Source organism: Rhinichthys klamathensis, unplaced genomic scaffold (genome assembly GCF_029890125.1).
Source record: "Rhinichthys klamathensis goyatoka isolate OS25496 unplaced genomic scaffold, OSU_Roscu_1.1 h1tg000439l_1, whole genome shotgun sequence".
Lineage (NCBI taxonomy): Eukaryota > Metazoa > Chordata > Actinopteri > Cypriniformes > Leuciscidae > Rhinichthys > Rhinichthys klamathensis.
The window spans coordinates 111,183-132,187 of NW_026606935.1; the positions used below are offsets into that span (position 1 = coordinate 111,183).

At 36.1% G+C, this 21,005-nt stretch overlaps 1 protein-coding gene across 2 annotated transcripts in view; it reads right to left on the reverse strand.

The window, feature by feature from the left end:
- Positions 1-21,005, reverse strand: part of scn1laa (sodium channel, voltage-gated, type I-like, alpha) — a 57,208-nt gene that overhangs the window by 12,827 nt on the left and 23,376 nt on the right. The window contains exons 7-20 of one of the 2 annotated variants that reach the window (XM_056236131.1): positions 20,639-20,857; positions 16,939-17,002; positions 16,652-16,793; positions 15,961-16,167; positions 15,482-15,733; positions 13,516-13,881; positions 12,311-12,419; positions 11,547-11,785; positions 10,605-10,781; positions 9,213-9,569; positions 7,231-7,665; positions 3,657-3,789; positions 1,304-1,458; positions 814-987 (exon numbers count right to left, since the gene is read on the reverse strand). In XM_056236131.1, the coding sequence (XP_056092106.1) occupies positions 814-987; positions 1,304-1,458; positions 3,657-3,789; positions 7,231-7,665; positions 9,213-9,569; positions 10,605-10,781; positions 11,547-11,785; positions 12,311-12,419; positions 13,516-13,881; positions 15,482-15,733; positions 15,961-16,167; positions 16,652-16,793; positions 16,939-17,002; positions 20,639-20,857 (3,029 nt within the window). Of the gene's footprint in view, positions 1-813; positions 988-1,303; positions 1,459-3,656; positions 3,790-7,230; positions 7,666-9,212; positions 9,570-10,604; positions 10,782-11,546; positions 11,786-12,310; positions 12,420-13,515; positions 13,882-15,481; positions 15,734-15,960; positions 16,168-16,651; positions 16,794-16,938; positions 17,003-20,638; positions 20,858-21,005 lie in introns of those variants that run through there. The other variant, XM_056236130.1, reaches the window with a different exon arrangement.

The window sequence follows — 21,005 nt, forward strand, 5'->3', positions numbered from 1 at the left end:
ATGCTGCAAACTCGCAGACAAAATCTGAGCTAAATGTGATCTGCATGGTGCAGAGTCATAGGGCCAGATTTACTAAACAGGGAAAAATAGAGAGAGAGAGCACAATCCCCAAAAAGCGCCGGAGAGTCTGCGCGTGATCTACTGATGAAGCGCAGATTAGCTTTTTTGGGTGTTAAATAATGGCGCAAATACTAGTAAATCGACTAGCGCACACCTTCCATGATTCATTTAAATACTCTCCTCCCATAATTTTTGCTTCTGAAAGGGAAACTCCAAATGCATATGCAATAAGGTCAGCCGCAAAAATAATCCTGTCCGCTCCTTTTTTAAGGAGTTTTAAAGTTTTTAACTGCGTGTCTTTAGTAAAAAAAAATCTTAAACTTGTTTTATTTCAGCTAGTTGCCAAAACAACATTTCTCATTTTCATTTAGTTTAAAGATGTACTAAATAAATAAAACTAAAAAAAAAAAATAAAAAATAAAAAACTATATAGACATATTTTTTTTAATTCTAATAAAAATGACAAAAACACAATTACTAAAACTTTCAAATTAAATTGAAATATATATATATATATATATATATATATATATATATATATACATATTTAAAATATACAAATAAAAATAAGTTCAAAATATTAATAAAATCTATAAAAGTATCTCACTAAAATGACACATTAAGAGGAAGAGCATTCTGGACCATGGGAGAAAGTCAGTCATACAGATTTGAAATGACATGAGGGTGAAAGAATGATTGCAGAATTTTCATTATTTGAGTTTGATATCATATTAATTCAAAAGCTGAACTTACATCAACAATAACAAAATCCAGCCAGCACCAAAGATTGGTGAAGTATTTGGCAAATCCATATGCGACCCATTTCAACAGCATCTCAAGAATGAAGATGTAGGTGAAAACTTTATCAGCAAACTCCAGTATGGTCTTTACGTTTTTTCTTGTTTCAAGGTAAATGTCCTCAAAAGCCTGAAAAACATATGTTAAAATTTGATGTAAGGAAAAAAATAATTAGAATTAAACTAGTATACATGGCAACAAGCGTGTGAAGAAAAAAAAAATCCATCCAAGATAGTGGACAAAATGAGAAAAATGTTGATTATAAATGAGCATAAAATGCATTCAATACCAAAAAGTATTTATAAAAGATAGAAGTAAACCTGCTAATAAATAAATGTGCTCTGTATTATTCTACTTCTTAGATTGTTGTCATTAGGTTAGCAACATGTTCATGTCAAACTATTGAAATCGAGTCTCACAAACAAGCAAATGTATTTCCCCTCACCAGAGCGCCACTGCTGAGCAGAATCATGAAGACGATGAAGGTCTCAAACCAGCTGTGCTCCACAATGTTATAGCATGTCTGTCTCAGCAGCCACCATTTCTTCCACATGCCCTTTTCAGCATCCACCTGGCAACACCGGAACCTTCGGACACACCCTGGAAACCAAATCGATTTACTTTTTCAATTATCTAAATCTTTCATTTTTACCTACTTTTGCATAGTTTTTGCTTACCGTTTCATAGTCATTTGGAACTTAGCAAACTGGCAAGATGAAAAGATTTATCTTGAACTCTGTCATGTATTAACCTTAATTAAATAATTTAATAAGCAACTAAAAAGGAATTTATACCTGTATGATATTACACTGTACCCACATTGGACCAGTGGTTCGGGCGCAAACTTCTGGTCAGATGGGGAAAGCGTGCGACTCACACAATGCATTATGGGTATTCTCTAGCCGTTGAGCGTACATCGGTTGTACACTTGTTATTGTGGTGCATTGTGAGATTGAATGAGTGCACTCGATAATGTCCACGATGGTTTCAGACAGTACTACAAATGGCTGTTCCCTCAAATAGTGCCCTATTTAAGGATATAGGGGGCGATTTCAGACACAGGCCAGGACCTGGTTGGGAACCACTGACGTCGTGGACTCTTCTCCCTGGCTTTTAACCCAGCATGAGAGCTGTGTAGTCTTGTTGCTTTAAGTGTTTTTATGTTGTATTTCTTGTTCAGCACTTTGTAAACCTGTGTTTTAAAAAATGTGCTATATAAATAAAATGGATTGGATTGGATTCTTTCACAACATTCACCTTGCTCATGCTTTTGGCATGCGGACCAAATGATGAAAATTACATCACTGGGAGTGCGCAGAGTGGCACGTAACGTAGACAGCCGAATTATACTTTGGGCTTAACCGTTTTGTTAATAGCCCTCTGCCAATCCCACTGTCTGATGATACAAAAATGCGGTAGTTTTCACAAAAGTTCTAGAGCATTTTGAATCATCCGGTAGACTTTTGCTGGCAAATGAACATGAATTTCTCGGCCCAAGTAACACATTTTTTTGTAGCTCTCGAAATGAGCCTGCTTTTTGAAAATGCCCAATAAAAATGTATATTTGAAACCGATTGCTAATAAAAATTAACACTTAAAAAAAAAAAACATACACGTGTACATATACTACCGAGATTGTAACAATACAAAGTGGTTTAAAAATGGGCAACCTTACACTTTAAGGGCCCTATCTTGCACTCGGCGCAAATGACTTTGTACACTGACGCATGTATCATTCCTATTTTGCACCCGCGCAAAGCGGACTTTTCCCTCCACAGACACACGTCGGTTAACTAAGAAATACACTTGCCGGGGCGTTTCAGCGCAAAGAGGAGGCGTGTTCCGGCGCAAACTTTCCCTCATGCTATTTTGCTGTTCAATAAAACAAATGCGCCACTGACCAGAAAAAACCTAGTCTAAAGTCAGTGGCGCGTTGCGCGTTGTTCATAATGCTATTTTAAGGGCGCATGCTTGGCCATAATCAATGTAGCGTGTGCACAACGCGCATACACTTTGATTCTCTCATCTAAGCAGCAGGTTTCATTTTTGCAAATCATACATTATTACGACAGACAGACAGACAGACAGACAGACAGACAGACAGACAGACAGACAGACAGACAGACAGACAGACAGATAGATAGATAGATAGATAGATAGATAGATAGATAGATAGATAGATAGATAGATAGATAGATAGATAGATAGATAATTTATTATAAAAGCATACATGTAGCTTACACATTTACCCAAATTATCATACGCCTGTTTAACAGAAGTTAATTTGGGTGGGTTTCTCCATCCCCAATGTCACTTCTCTGTGTTTTACGGCCCTGACGAGAACGTTGCTCTCCTCGGCTGTGAACCGCGCGCGCCTGGCAAATCCGCCGTTATAATAGGAATCCGCTTTAGAACAAGCGCGCCTGCTCTTAAAGGGAATGTGAGATGACGCTCTGATTGGTTTATTTCACGTTACGCCCAAACCACACCTATGAATAATGAAGCTACTTCAGACCAACCCCTTTTAGATTTGCGCCAGGCGCAAGAGGCATTTATCCCGCCGGGAAAATAGCAACAGCGCCGGGATCCGCCCACAAAGTTACTTGCGCTTTGCGCTTTGACACTTGCGTTTCAGATCGTTAAAATAGGGCCCTATGTGTCAAATACTTTTTTGGGGGGTACTGTACATATCGTGGTATTTCCCACTGTTACTACCAAACTTTTTTTTATAAGAGTTTAAGGCTAAAGAACACATTTTACAACAGTCTTAATAGTGAACAAACTATTAGCTGAATCACCTGTTGTGAAACAAGCTTCTGGTTCTGTAGATTCCTCAAGTTCAAAGTCCAAACCATCTTCTCCTTCTTTAACCACGTGTCTGAGGTCCACCGTGCTGCCCTCTGAAGAGCTGGGAGCCACGTTAGACAGCCTCTGCAAGAGCACACACACACACACATCACACATTACTATAGCAACCGCAGAGGAGACGATACATGTGTACACGGTTTCTGAAGTCAGTAATTTCAGCTGAGTCACTGAGCCAAGCCCGAGAAGTAAGATTTGCTTAGTGTTGCCTTGGATAAAACCCTTTATCTACATAGACTAGTTCATAGGCATTTCCAAAACATAATAAGCCATGAACCATGAGCTCTGAGATAAATCATAGTACACAATACTATACGTTTAAAGTTTAATGCATAATATACAAACATTGAAACTTGAAGTTGAAATCACATTGACTACAGACACACATACAATCACTTAATCTCTGAGCTCATAGTTGGCCTGTCCTGAATGGTTTATATAATATGTCTCTCGTTTTTGTCTTGTTATCACTCACTTGCTAAGCATTTTAACAATGAATAGCTGATGACAATTTAAAAAAAAAGTGGATATTTGTAGAAATCATGTTACCTTTCTAAAGGGCTAATTATATCCCAAATTCAACATATGTATATTCTTTTAGCTTGAGATGGCCCAGTGCAAATTATAAAAAAATCAAGATGTTTTTTTTTGTCTGATCATTTTTGGAAAATGTGCCTTTTCCATAGACTGAATGCATTATTGCGCTTGTCCAATTAACCATGACAAATTCTGAAAAATGACCATATCTCGAATCTCAACTGTGTAGAGCTGTGTATGTACATACTCATATATGTACATACTATGCTGTTAAATATATTTTATTATATTCAGTGTACATTATTTGGTTTATTATAATAATAATAAAGCTTTGTCCACCAGCTCACTGAGACTGTTGCATTATGGGAACACATTCTACGCAAAGGATACATGCACTACTGTCCTATATACTGCCCTTATTCAACCATATGTGCCTATGATTCCTTACAATGCTGCCTAAATAGTCAGATCATTAGATTTTTTTTTTTTTTTTCATTTGAAAGCATATCACCCTTCACAAAACTAAAGCGGTAGACCTTTTTGGACAATCTCAAAGAGCTTGCCGTACAAATGACCGATATAAAACCGTTTTATGCCAAAACCACAGACCACCACATCCCCGATTCCCAGCAGGAAGCAAATGAGCATGTTATCATGAGGCTAACATTCGCACTCAGCTCTTAAATGACAGATAATGCGATCTGAAGACTGATATTCCCTGACCTCTCTTCCATAATGGGTCGGGCTACACGTTGACGTAATCCACAATGCACTATTTGCAATTAACCCGACCGGAGAGGAACTTGACCACGATTACACCAGTGAGAAATCAAGTGAAACAATCAGAAAGCTTTCATTTTTGGGGGGCCATGTACATGACAATATCTACACCAAAGGATTGGTTCGACATCAGTCATTTTGCACTGTTATTGAAGTATTCCTCCCTTTGTACTGTTCTGTACATTTACATTTAAAGGGATTTAAAGTACATTGACCCTCCATTTACCCTCAATATCAAACTCACTTGCCAGAATCATGCTCTATAGTTTGAGTTACAGGAATGCTACAACATCTTTCCAAAAATATTTCAGCAGATAATTAGACAAGAACTAGGACCTTAAGCTTAGCCATCACAACTGTAGTGGCATCTATCCCTTATAGCCTCATTTTTATTCACCTCAAATTAAATATGGCATCTACCCTGATCGAGATCCAAAAGAAGTACATTATACTGACTTGTAAATTATATGTCGTCAATAGCGGTTCACGTCCATGAGTTAGGGTGCACTGCTGATACTGTATGCATTGCATACAAAATCCACTCCATAGTCCACAACCACTATTTCAAGGGGACTTGGGTGCGCACTAATGAAAGCGCTGTCGGAAAACAACTTGCTCACCAACCAACCAGACCAGACACATATGGTTTTCAGTGACTGGATCATGTTTGGATCACAACTGACTGCATCAAAAGTCAGGAGTAAATGCACCCAAGATGAATTGTGATCAAATACGCATTTGAAGGTGGTCTAGATTTAAATCAACGATATCACATTATTTATCAAACTTATGACTTGGCATATGATTTCTCTTATTTCTCTCCCATATTCCTCTTCACTTCTAATCCCTATTACCATCCAAAACTAACGGTAAATTCATATAGAAGGGAAATGCAAAATCATACTCTGAATTATCATCAATCTTTTTAAAATGCGGCTTATAACGCAACCTCTCACATAATACACTGCTTGTTCAAAGTTTGTTGTCAGTAAGAAATAAATATGTTTATTTAGCAAGGACACATTAAACTGACCAAAAGTGACAGTTAAGACATTCATAATGTTACAAAATATTTCTCTTTCAAATAAATGCTGTTCTTTGGAACTTTCTATTCATCAACGAATACTGAAAACAAAATGCATCATGGTTTACGCAAAAATATTAAGCAGCAACTATTTTAAATAACGATAATGAAATATGTATGATTTCTGAAGGATCATGTGACACTGGAGTAATGATGCTGAAAATTCAGCTTTGCATCACAGGAATAAATTACATTTTAAAATGTATTTAAGTAGAAAACAGTGAGTTTTAATTGTAATAACATTTCGCAATATTGCATTTTTTTCCTGTATTATTGTTCAAAAGAGTGCAGGCTTGGTGAGCATAAGAGATGTTCAAACTGACCCCAAAGTTTTGAACAGTAATGTACACTACCGTTCAAAAGTTTGGGGTCGGTACGATTTTAAATACTTTTAAAAGAATTCTCTTCTGCTAACCATGGCTGCGCTTATTTGATTAAAAATACAACAAAAATCAGTTATAGTATTAAATATTATTCCAGTGTAAATCAGCTGTTTTCTGTGTGAATATATAGTAAAGTGTAATTTATTCCTGTGAACAAAGCTGAATTTTCAGCATCACCAGTGTCAGTGTCTTCAGTGTCAAATGATCCTTCACAAATCAGTATAATATGAGGATTTGATGCTCAAGAAACATTTATTATTATTATCAATGTTGAAACAGTTGTTGGTCTGTCAGTTGTACAGTTTTTTTTTTTTTTTTTTAGGATTCTTTGATGAATAGGAAGTTCAAAAGACTTTTGTAACATTATAAATGTCTTTACTGTCACTTTCGATCAAATTAATTATTCCTTGATAAATAAAAGTATTGATTTCTTTCCTCCAAAAAATAAAAATAAAATTCTCACTGATCCCAAACTTTTGAACGGTAGTGTATATAAGAGCCATTTTGGATTTTGCTCAAGTGACTGTGCTTGAATCTCTATTCGATCATATCAGAGATGCATATGAATGAAGGAAATGCAAAAGCAGATACCAAACATATCATAATGGCATGTGTAAAGGGGGCTTTTCATATCCACCCATCCCACCCCTGCTCAATTCGTTTTCTTTAAAACATTTGGAGGTCTTTGAAAAAATGTCAAATCATTTCAAACTGCAACCGTACCTCTTTATCTTCCTCTGTGTCTGAAGAAAGACTGCTGAAATCCTCAGTATTGAGGCACTCAAAATCCGACTCCTCGGCAGCCATCGGGACACTGACGGTCAAGCTCGGGTTGCTGATAAAATTCTCAGTGTCACTGTCCTCATCTGTTCCTCCAGTGCCTTTAACCAGCTCTAGTGTGGTGTGGTTGGAGTTATCATTTATTCCCTTGCAGTTTATCGTGACCATGTTCCCATCTAGAGTTTTCTTTTTCTGCTTCCTCCTCTTTATACAGCTGCTCCGGAAGAAACTCTGCAGACAGGCCTTAACTACAGCGAAGCCTCTCTTGATTCGACTAACCGCTATCTGCAGGTTGTTCTTTTCGACCTCATCGTCATTGGCCGTGAGATTGTCCGCACTGAAGGAACTGAGCAGCAGAGCGAGGAACAGGTTCAGAACCTAAAAGGAAAGGCAAAATTAGGAAGAAGCCAACTACAGGTTCAGAATAACTTCACGCACTTCAGGGGCCTCATTTATTAAATGCATGTACTATTAGATTTGATTCTGAATACTATGGATTGATCAATTGAATTTATATTAGTATCTTTAACTACTTTAACTACTTTGTGGTGGGATAAGGGTAAGGTTAGGGACAGGTTTGGTGGTATAGTTGGTTTTACGGGTGAGTGGAGTAACGTGAAAGGAAAGGGTCAACAGTCTAATTATAGAAAATAATTAAAGCTGTAGCTACATGCAGGTTTATATATATATATATATATATATATAAGTACAATGTAAAGACATGTACACAATAAGTCCATTGTATCAAATTAATAATTGAAATGCTTCTACATAGTACTTAAAGGAGCTGTATGTAAGATTGTGGCCAAAACTGGTACTGCAATCACTTTCAAATTACTGTAGAGCGGTGTATCCCCTCCCCCTCCCCCCTGACTTGAGGTTGCCAGATAGGCTGCAGGATCCAACATTTTTTTATCCGACAGGTTTGTAGCTGCAGCTGTGGTAACTAGAGCAGAGCTGGCAACCCGGATGCCGCAACACTACTGACTTCGTGATTGGTAGATCGGTGGAGAGCGGAGCATCAGACCAAAACACAACATGACAGCATCAACATCAGTTGAGGGCTGCAACTTCACTTTTTAAATGACAATATCATGGCTGGACTACTGTTGTCAGTGATACAAGTATTTGAAATTAACATGATTTATTAATGTCTAGTGACATATCAGGGCCATTTTATGATTATTTGAAATACATTTCTTACATACAGCTCCTTTAAAGACACTTAATATAAAGTGGGACCCATTGATTTTATCCTATGACTCAAATCCGAAAAAAATGGCATGAAAATGTTCTTATGCATACACCAACTGAAGAGCCTGCTCACAAACATTTATATTAGGAATGCACAATATATCGGCCACCATATTGTTATCGGCCGATATATGGTCATTTTTAATGTTGTCTTTATCAGCCCGATAAGAAAATTTGGTCGATAGTCGATAAACAAGGGATTTTTCCTTTAGCTGAGACACTTCAGATGTACACTGTTCACCATGATGGTTTTGAATTGCCTGAAATATGATTGGCATCACTTTAAAAAAAAGTTCAACATGTGCAGCGTAAGTCTGACATATAGGCTACATACAATTATAATGAGACCATTATAATTGTGTGCTTGGGAAATGGCTTGTAATGGTGAGACTTTTGTTTTTGTAATCAGGCTCTCAAAAATTTTAATTAAAAGTGGATTTTGAATCATCGGCCAATATATCGGTTATCGGCTTTCAAATATAAAGAATTATCAGTTATCGGTATCGACCAAAATTTTCATATCGGTGCATCCCTACTTTATGTATTGTTAATATATTATATAATATAATATATCACGTCGATCACATTATAAATGGATACATTTATGCACATCTTTATAAATGAGGCCCTAGGTTTTTTAATGCTAATTAATTGAGGTGAACTATACATACCACCAGATTTCCGATCACCATGACCATCATGAACACAATTAAGCACAAAGGCTGTCCTGCCACTTCCATGCAGTCCCACATGGTCTCGATCCACTCCCCGCACAACACCCTGAAGACGATCAGGAACGAGTGGAAGAAATCGGTCATGTGCCAGCGAGGAAGCGTGCAATCCTCAGAAATCTTACACACACAGTCACGGTAGCTCTTCCCGAACAGTTGCGTTCCCACCACAGCGAAGATGAAGACGATGATGGCTAGCACAAGCGTCAGGTTGCTCAAGGCGCCCAGTGAGTTGCCAATGATCTTGATTAGCATGTTCAGAGTCGGCCAGGACTTAGCTAGTTTGAAGACCCTCAGCTGTGACAATAAGATGCATAGAAAATTAGTATGGTCCATAGATTTTTTTTCTAAATGTATCAGCATTGGTCAATATGATAAATTCTTTTATTTTTACATTTAGATTACATTTGCCGTCATCTAATGCTGACTTACAGATAATCTTTAAAAACACTAATTATTTAATACAATTATATTGACATAAAATCTTTTTTTTTTTTTTTTAACTGCACATTACAATGCTGCGATGAACTTGTTCCATTTAGATAGTTTTTAATGTATTATTTAAAATGTATTTAAATTATATTTAGTGTTTTATACCATTCAAAAGTTTGGTGTCTGCATTTATTTGTTATAATATTTTACAAAATTACTGTTTTTATTGTATTTTTGACCAATTTAAAATAAACTATTTTGAACAAGAGATGGTCTTAGAAGGCAGCATTACACACATCACCTTAAAAATCAACCTTTAGATTAAGGGGGTCATGACATTAATTGTTTTTATTATTTGAATATGTTCCTTGAGGTTCACTATATTGTTACTATGCGTAAAAAAATTGAAATGATCAGTTTTTAAGGGGCGGCTCCTTTAAGGCTTGTCAGTAAACAGCCACTGTTATGATTGGCTAACGTCACTGCATAGTAGACAGTATCAACACCCCTTCGCTATTGTGTGAGAGTGTTATCTAAATAAAACTGGCGACTGAATGCCAGTGGGCGGGTCTATGGTGTGAGGATGTATAACTATTTGTCCATGTCTTTCTCTGGAGGCGGGCATATGTAAATGTATTTGCAGTGTGACATCGCAGATCCCGCAGTATCAAAACGAGCCGTTTTGGATCCTGATTAAATAAATGCTTTGTTTACAATGAGGAGGACGTTTTAAGCTATGAACCTTGCAGGATGTTTTAATGCTATAAAAACCTCTGATATGTCAAAAGATAAAGGCAAATTTGATTTCTCATGTCATGACCCCTTTAGGAGCGCACCTATGCTGCATTTATATGCCGTCTAGGTCATTGGATATATAACATGACAGCAGGATACTCTTACCAGTCGGAATGGCCTAAGAAGACCCATTCCAGAAATCACGTTTTGCAAACAAAGTTCCATAAGACTCAGTGTGACTATGATGCTGTCGAAGATATTCCAGCCTTCCTGAAAGTAAGAGTATGGGTCCAAGGCAATTATCTTCAATGTCATTTCTGCAGTAAAGATGCCTATGAAAACCTGTAAGCAAGGAGATAAAACTTTTGGTAACACTTCACAATAATGTTCCATTTGTTAACATTAGCTATCTAAATTACTCCTAGGCCTGGTTTCACAGACAGGGATTAGATTAAGCCAGGATTTAGTTCATATAGGACATTTAAGTAGCAATATAGTAAATATTGTAAGATATGCCAGTGCAAGTTACTTTCGGTTAAAACAGCTCAAACATGCATTTTAGTTTGGGACTAGTTTTAAGACTTGGGGGCTAATTTATTACTTCAATGAAAAATACTTCTAAATCTTTTATTAATCTTACTTAATGTTAATTTCAACATTTACTAATACATTATTATAATCAGAAGTTGTCATATGTCTTGTATTATAATAAATACTGTAACAAATGTATTGATTTTTATTAAAGTTTAGTTAACACATCAACTAACATTCACCAATGCGACCTTATTGTAAAGTATTACCAATCTTTTCAAAGTATTTTACAAAAGAAGAGTTGTCCACTGACTAAATTTGTAATAAAATCATTACATTTGTTGATTAACTGAACATTTCGGAGAAAACATCTCCTTAAATAAAATGGCTTTCTTAGAAATCAAAATACTGTTGTAACACTTTTTTTTTAATATAAATCAATTCTACTAAATTTAATTAGTAAACTCACACTTGTCATTTCAGCTGGATATCTCACTGGTAATTAATAACTCTTTCTAGAATAACAAAACAAGTCTCATAGGATTTCATTTTAAATGCTGCTATAAATGTTCTTACCACGTTGCCAGTTGCAAGCATACTAGAATAAGCGTCATTCATAGGGTGACACTCCATGGCCATGAAAATTGTGTTTATCACGATGCAAATGGTGATAATCAGATCTGCAAAGGGGTCCATCACAACCATGTGGACGATCCTCTTTATCCTCAGCCATGTGGGATTGCAATCCCAGATCAGATAATTCTCTGCAAAGTCGTACCAGCGCTCCACACACTTCTGTTTCCAGACCTCCCACGCTGCCATGTTAAATAAAAAATGCAGACGACAATCTGAAAGCTGTAGGTAAAACTAGCAGGTATTTCAGCATCATTTGGACAAACTGAACAAATACTGATAAGCAAATAAGCACTTAATCAAAAGAACAGTTCACCTTTCTTCTGTAAAAAACAAAAAGGAAAAATATCCATACCACTATATTCATTATAATGAAAGTCAATGAAAACTGAGGCTGTCATTCAAAATGACAATATAAACACAAATAATTTTCAGTCTATTCCTCAATAGTTAATACGCCATATATGATGACTTTTTTAGCTTGACAACCTCAGTCACCTTTTATTATATTGATAAGATTGGTCAAGATACTCTTAAAATTCAAAGCAGAATTAAAATCCTACAGTTTTGGAACAGCATTGGGTTAAGAAAATAATGACAATTGTGAACCATCTCTTAAAAATGGCAGGGAGAAAAAAAAAATCAAACTATTATTATGCCTCACATTCAGTTTCTTGTAAGTGTGTTCAGCATTTAGGGTTTCTTACGGTCAGGGTTGTTGACACTTGCTACACTCAAAGCTCTCTGTCTCGCTGATTGGTCAAAAGCCCCAGAAAAGCGCGAGTCACATCGACGTCGGGGTCCATCTGAGTCCAACTGTAAACAGATCCAATTATCAGCAAATACATAAACAAATGTTACAGTGTTTGCTAGACAGCATTCTCTCGCTATGCATCAATCATTCATCGGTTAACTTTGAAGACAAAGTAGCATTTCAAATGTATTCAGGCAACCTATAAAACATTTCGGATTGATATTAGTTAAGTTGCTTTTTACAAAAAACAACAACAACCCAAATTTGATTATATCAAAGCCAAAGGCACATTTACATTTTTACATTTAGTTTATTTAATAACATTTTAACCACCTTAAGAATGCCTTCGTATGTCACTATTATTTAACTTAGTAAATATTATTAAATTATTATGGTAGCTTGTTAAAACCAGAGAATAAAAAAAATGTAAAAATCTGATGTATTTTCTTACAATTGCGAGATATAAACTCACAATTGCGAGATATAATATCAGAATTGAGATATAAAAACTCCCAATTCTTACTTTTTTTCCGCAATTGAGAGTTTATATCACGCAATTCTGAGAAGAAAAAAAGTCAGAATTGTGAGATAAAACGTTTTTATTCAGTGGTGGAAACAAGCGTCCATTCATTAAATATGTTTATACAATAATAAATAAATAAAATGACATTATGTGGAACAACATAATATAAATGCAAGCGGAACAACATAATTTAAATGCATGCTTTGAAAAAAAAAAAAAACTTTTTTATGTAATTCATTAATTGAACAAATAATTGGCAAATTAATTGATTTGGTTTCACAACTTGATTTTGCAGGCGAACACAGAATTAAAAGTATCTCTGCAGATTTCCACAGAATAAGAATGCGGATCATTGAAAAAGTTATGAACATTCATGCGAGTTCATATGTGTTTATGAATATATTGCGTAATTTTTATTGTGCAGCATTTTTTTTATACCATATTTAAATCCATCCTGCAGAATTCTGCAGATTTTCACCCAAAACCAGCACAAAAAAAAAAAAAAAAAGTGCAAAAGAGTACACAGATAGCATTATGCCCATAATAAAAATGTGCAATTTAAAACAACGCATTATCCACAGCAACAGCACACACAGGCCATGCAAGGTTCGTGCACTGTTAGTTCTTTCCCTTACAAAAGTCTCGTCAAACATGGCTCTTTTTTTGGACACTTCGGGCGTCAGGATTACAGGGGGGGAGTTGGGTGAAGAGGCTCCGCCCGACACCATCACCATGCCATTGCTTTCGACCACATACCGCGCTTTTCCGTTAGATGGCAACAGTATACGTGGCGACAGACTGCTTTTGCTAAGAGTACTGTAAAGACGGTCGGGTCGAGAGGGTGGAAACAGAGAGTCTTTCGGGCTGCCTGTCTCCTCAACCATGCTTTGCTCATCGTCGGCGTAGTTGTTTTCAGAATGCAGACGCCCGCGGAAGCTGAAGACGCTACCTTTGCTGCCCCGACGTGGGCTGAGGATTGAACCCTGAAAACTCAGAGGGGACTGAGGAGACAAACAAGCTTTACAAACACACTGACAAACAAATCAAGGCATTTGAAGAAAATTCGCTAAACCCCACTACATCATTTTACTTGATTTTACTTTTACTTGTCCGGCATTTATTTATAGACAAGCTCATTTCTAATGCAAGTTCATGAAAGTTCTGTGTGTTTTTCTGTGTTCACTCCTTTTTTGAGCATAGATCTGAACTTAAAAGTATTAGAAGTAGAAGTAATGCAATAATACGGAAGCGTATTGCATTCACTTGAAGAAAAAAAAATCTACTCTGTTTTTCTGAATTAATGAGTTAATTATCTCAGAATTACGAGATAATTTTTCATGGAAAAAAAGTGTTTGCTCTGTTTTTCTGAATTAACGAGTTAATTATCTCAGAATTACGAGATCATTTTTCATGGGAAAAAGTTTTTGCTCTGTTTTTCTGAATTAATGACTTGATTATCTCAAAAACTCATTAATTCAGAAAAACAGAGCAAAAACTTTTTTCCCATAAAAAATTATCTCGTAATTCTGAGATAATTAACTCGTTAATTCAGAAAAACAGAGTAGATTTTTTTTCTTCAAGTGAATGCAATACGCTTCCGTACAATAATGCTTTAGAATACAGACATTTTGGTCTCTTTCTAAAGCAGATTACCACTGAAGTCGAGGCACATAAAAAAAATGAACGTTAAAAAAAATAAAAAAATAAAAATAAACGTACTAAACTAAATGTACTGAACTAAAAAAGAAATATTTTATACAAGCCGCTATTATTATTTTACAATATAAAATACAATATTAAATAGATTATAGAATATATATAGTATTTTACAATATAATTTGGACTCTAAAATTGCTAAAGCCATGTCTAACCAAGTTATGTTTAAAATTTGAAGTTGATATCACAAAAACTGAGCCCGCTAAAAGGGTAAAATACTGTTCCATGGTAAAGCAATGTCCAACTTCAAAACGGGATGAATTTTAAAGTTTAAGTTTGCAAATGGTACATCATTTATGATGATTACTAAAGCTAATGATAGGAAGAAAAAAATGCTATTAAAATTGTGTGCCAAGTGCCGCTACCGGGACACTGACGGTTAAAAGGCTCATTTTTAATTTTACTTGCTCATTTTACAGTAATGATGATCATGCTGAATTTATAAAAAAATATTTCCATCCATCTAGACATTAGTGTTTCCTTATTGTAAGAAAGTATTAGAAGTAGAAGTAATGCAATAATACGGAAGCGTATTGCATTCACTTGAAGAAAAAAAAATCTACTCTTTTTTTTCTGAATTAACGAGTTAATTATCTCAGAATTACGAGATAATTTTTCATGGAAAAAAAGTGTTTGCTCTGTTTTTCTGAATTAACGAGTTAATCATCTCAAAAACTCATTAATTCAGAAAAATAGAGCAAAAACTTTTTTCCCATAAAAAATTATCTCGTAATTCTGAGATAATTAACTCGTTAATTCAGAAAAACAGAGTAGATTTTTTTTCTTCAAGTGAATGCAATACGCTTCCGTACAATAATGCTTTAGAATACAGACATTTTGGTCTCATTTCCTTATTCCTATAGAAAACATCAAATGATTTCTAACCTGATGTGGAGAAGAGCAAGTCCTTTCACGTGAGAGCCGAATTTTTCCATTGTCTGTCAAACGGAAGCTGGCCTTTCTATCGTTTCCCTCCATCTTCAAATCATCCTCTTTCTCTCCCTCCCCCTGACGCTGTCTCTTTTTCCTGTGGTTACGTCGTTCTTTGGCACTTTTGGAGCTGAGTTTGGAGGCGTCCGAGGAACTGTCCGTTCTATCTCCACTGAGCACATCACACTTGGACGCTTCAGCCGCAGCCTGTCAACCAATCACAACGTCATTACACTTCTGCAACAGTTAGCAAAGGTTTCATGCATTTACATTTATGCATTTGGCAGAATTTTCTTTTTTATCGGTGCATGTATTCCCTGGGTATTGAACCCATGACCTTGGCATTGCACGCACCATGCTCTACTTCTTGAGCTACAGGAAAATGCAAAAAGCTTGCATTTCATACCCTGTTTATATGTAAACACCCAACAGACCTGAGCTTCCTCTTCCTGTATCATGAGCTGCTCAAGCATGGCATTGAACTCCTCCTCTTTCTTCAAAGCCTCATCAATAGTGGCTTGGTTCTGTTCGTCATATGCCATGGCAACCACAGCCAGGATCAGGTTCACCAGGTAGAAGGATCCCAAGAAAATGACCAGCACGAAAAAAATCATGTAGGTTTTTCCTGAGGCTCGAAGAGTCTGTAATACAATTCCACGATTAGTATAGGAGAAACACAGGAAGCAATTAATGTTGTTCAAACCAGTATAATTATTTTCTTTTCCATACAGTGAGAGTGGATGAGGACTTAAGCTACCAATCTCCATAAATTACATTGAATTTTTTCTGTATTTTATGATTTTTTTTAGAGGAAGAGAAGGGGAAGAAACTGCATAAATGTTATAGGTTCGTGCATTTCTCATGAAACACTTGTTTTGAACGTCATGAAGAACAAGATTTTCAGTCTGTTACCAGCAATGTGTATTGCATTAGAAGGCTTGGAATAAAGTGTAAAAATCATATGGACTACTTTCATGAAGGGATTTTTTTTTTTTTTTTTTTTTGAGCTTGACAACCCCATCCACTTTTATTAAATAGAAAACAAATCAGCTCGGACATTGTGCAAAACACCACCTTTTGTGTTGCATGAACTAAATATAATCATTCGAGTTCAGTTTCCTCTACCTGTTGGTAAAGATTCTCCCAGTAGTCTTGAGTCATCAGTCTGAATAATGAAAGGAAGGCCCAGCCAAAGCTATCAAAACTTGTGTAACCAAAATCTGGATTACGACCTGCTTTTATACAGACAAATCCTTCTGGACACTGCCTGAAATGCACATGTGTGACACTTGATTGTCAAAAACGCACAACAACATGAAATGAGCTTTTAAAGCTCTTTTAAAAAGAAGAAAACTGAACAGGTTTATGATGAATTTGTTGGATATTCAGATTTGTTTGCACGTGTTGCTTACCCAGCATCACTGTTTTTCCCACAGATTAGAGCGTCTTTCTTTCCTGGTTGGATATAATGGTTACCTACAGGAAAAAGAAGAGAGAATTCATAATAGGTCTTATACAAAGCTAAAGTGCATTAGTTGTTTTGTGCTATATTCCATTTTTTGGTGTTTATTCTGTCCACAATAGGTTTTTTCATACCATATTTCTTATATTTTAACATTCTTCATTGGTCAATTTTTTGTACAAGAAAAATAAAAATGATATGCCCATTTACCACCCTCTTCCTGACCCTTTGAATTAAATGGGATGTGTTCACAACAGGGCCAAACCCCAAGCAAATGAGGGAAATGTCAAAATACCAGTAAGATGTATCAGAATAAAATGGAGAGTGGAATGAGGAAGGCATCCCCCACAGCAAACAGCGCACCAGATTACCTCACTCCTGCATTATAGCTTTCCCCATCCAGCTAAAGTACTTGCCAATGGATATCATATTCCCCTCCATGAGCAAGGTGGAATTCCTCTTTCTCTCTAACAGGTTTTTCATGGCTGGTGGTGTTGAAACATCCATGATGCTGAATGAAGACAGCTGGCTGTCTTACACACACAATATTTCCTTTTCAGACTGGTCACAAGTATATTGGACCTGTCACTCTTAAATTTGCTTTTTATTGGCCCTGATCAAAATGTTACTCATATACACTCTGGTCTACTTAAACCTCTCTTCAGTAAAAATGTGTGGATTAGGATGCAAATTATCAGTCCTTCCTGAATTATGTGATCTTGTAATACCCATATTATTCGCAATAACTTGCCACATGCATTTAAGAGTGAATTCAAAATGAAACCTAAACCTGGAAGAATGTTTCAAAGTGCCCCTATTATGCTATTTTCAAGACTCTTAATTTAGTTTTTCTGGTCTCCCACAACAGGTTTACATGCATCAAAGGTAAAAAAAGTTTTATTTTCTCATAATATTCAATGCACATCACAACATTTTTCAATGATTCTCAAACAACTCGATGGATGAATCAGTCTCTCTAAATCCCTCCTTTCCGTGAGCTATTTTGCTCTGATTGGCAGATGGCCCACTGATTGGTCTACCGATACAGCACCTGTCGGAAACAAAAACGCCCACGCCCATTGACATAAGTGAACTACAGCTACATCCGGAAGCTCACTACAGCTCAGCGATTGTACAGCGTAAACTAAAGACCGTAACGAACGATGACGTTGATTTTACCATATCAATATGAGCGCGAGTCCAAAGATGAAACATTGGAAGAACCTGAACCTCCATCGCAAAGAAGACGTTACTCCGTGATACACTACTAATTTTGAGGTACATTATTTGAGGTACGTGTTTGCCTTCAAGAGCAAGCACTTTGCAAATCCCTGAGTATTTTACATTTGAGGGCTGGTGAAGTCGTTCGCGGGCGGAAAACACACAACATAGGCGGGCGTTATGCAAATCTATCTTCTAGTGATGTAGAACCGCAAATCAGTAGGATTCGAATAAAATCGACTCGTATTGGCGGTTCAGAGTCGATTGTTTCTTTTGGGATGCAATAACTTTATTTGTCGTGCATTTTGGACTTTTCAACTTTGCAGAACCTTTACATTCACAAACAGCTTTATTACACAAAGAGGATATTCGAAAAACCATAATAGGGGCACCTAAAGATTTACAGTTTTTCTCAATCATGCCTTTGGCTCAATGCTCGAATTAGACTTTTTTTTCTCAAAACAACAAGCACATGTCTCTGAACAATTAGTTTCTTGTTCACATCCGATTTGGGTTTCTTATTGATTTAAGCAATTTACATGTGTTCTGGCATGTGTGCAAAAGAGTAAATACAATTTGCACAACATCTTAATGCACATGGCTTTTTGATCAAAACTGATGAGTTGATACTCAGTGAAACTGTCCAACTCTTTACAACTTCTACACATTCTTTTTTTTTTTAGCTGACGCTTTTATCCAAAGCGACTTACAATTGCTATATATGTCAGAGGTCGCACGCCTCTGGAGCAACTAGGGGTTAAGTGTCTTGCTCAGGGACACATTGGTGTCTCACAGTGGATTTGAACCCGGGTCTCTCACACCAAAGACATGTGTTTTATCCACTGCGCCATCATTCTTTCATCATGTGAGCCTTCACATGCAAAATGACCCATCTAGTTATCAAAATCTGTCAGACATGCATGCATATTCCAGAAATACCTGTGTCTGCTGAATTGACAAATGGCCTGCCATTGTAGTGAAATAGAAATATCAATCTTACCAATCAACCAATCAAGTTTGGAAGCATACAGTAGGCTATATGCAGTTTGCCCAACACAATCACTGCCATTTTTGAACATGCAGGAAAATCTAAATCCATAAACAGCAACTGCAGTTTATTTTTGTAGAAACTGAAAATACACAGTTGCTTGTCGTGAAAGAGCAATAGGAAGATATGTACGAATGTGTGGTGTTAGGGGAAGACATACTGTAATAGAATATGTAAAAATTAACAAGCAACTTAATTTTCAGTTTGCATGTACCAAATTCCTACAAATATGTGCTGTATAAATAAAAATGTTCAGTCCCACTTTATATAAGGTGTCTTTAACTACTATGTACTAACATTTACAGAAAATTAATAATTTGATGCAATGCACTTATTGTGTGCATGTTTTTACAGCTAAATCTAGAATAACACTGTGGACTACTCCCTTTTACCCCTTAACCCACACTTACTGTAAACCACCCCATTCAACCAAGTATGTCCCTAACGTACCCATATCCCACCTCAACAGCAGCAAAAGTGTTTTGCAATACAATATGAACACAGGTACTTATTTTTTTTTAATGTAAGTACATAATAGATAAGGACACCTAATATAAATTGAGTACTACAGTATTGACTTTTCCAGCAAGCAATTTACCTGCTGAAATCCGTATCTAAAAAGCACAGTGTGATACACAAGAGCATTCAACTAGACAAAACTGACATTCTTGTATAGTGTAAAAAAGTGTCAACTAAAAAGTAAAAAAGGGCGTGAAAATGTGTAAATCTAAAACATATTTCCATGGTGAAAAAGCATCTAAACATTTTGGCTCACACAATGACAAAAATACTTTTTATTTTGGTGGCTTTGGCCAATTTACCGACATAAAAACTAGGTTTTGAAGCATGAATTAAATGTTTTGGGTGAGTAACTATATTTTGCAAACATGCTATAGAGTTCTGATGTTCCGGCAAACAGTTGTGACAATTGCACTTACAGTTTAGAGAATTTTTCACAATTTTCGAAAATTGTGCCAAGGCGATAAAAAAAAAAAAAAAAAAAAAAAGAAAACTCGGAAAAGTTATTTACTAAAATGAAAAACATTACATATATTCTGTACCATTTCTGAGTCACTTATCAAATAAGTAAATGACTTGCATAAAGTCATTAATTTATATAATCTTTGAGATTTTCTGCTGAAAATACTCACCTAAACCTGATCGAATTATCAATGAATCATGTGAATTATGAACAGACAGACAGACAGACAGACAGACAGATAGACAGATAGACAGATAGACAGATAGACAGATAGACAGATAGACAGATAGACAGATAGACAGATAGACAGATAGACAGATAGACAGATAGATAGATAGATAGATAGATAGATAGATAGATAGATAGATAGATAGATTTCAAAAATGAAAATGAACTTACTGCAATTGTTAATGTAGTTCAAGCAGTCGGGTGACTCGGCACAATCCTCTGCCTTGAGAAGAATAAGAGTAGAATTGAACACACATTTATGTCTAAGAGCTCCCATGAACAGCTGCAGTCCAACCAAAGCAAAGACGCTTAGGCAAAAAAGGGTCAAGATCATCACATCTGACAGCTTCTTCACCGACTGGATCAGAGCTCCAACGATTGTTTTCAGGCCTGTGGAAAGCAGAGGAAACCATGTCACTTTCCAAGTTTACACTGAGGTCTCAGCATAGTGTACTCTGGGTCCAAAATTCACTTTGAATCCAAATATTTCATTCTGGCCATGAGATTGATATATATATATTTAACATGTTTCATTATT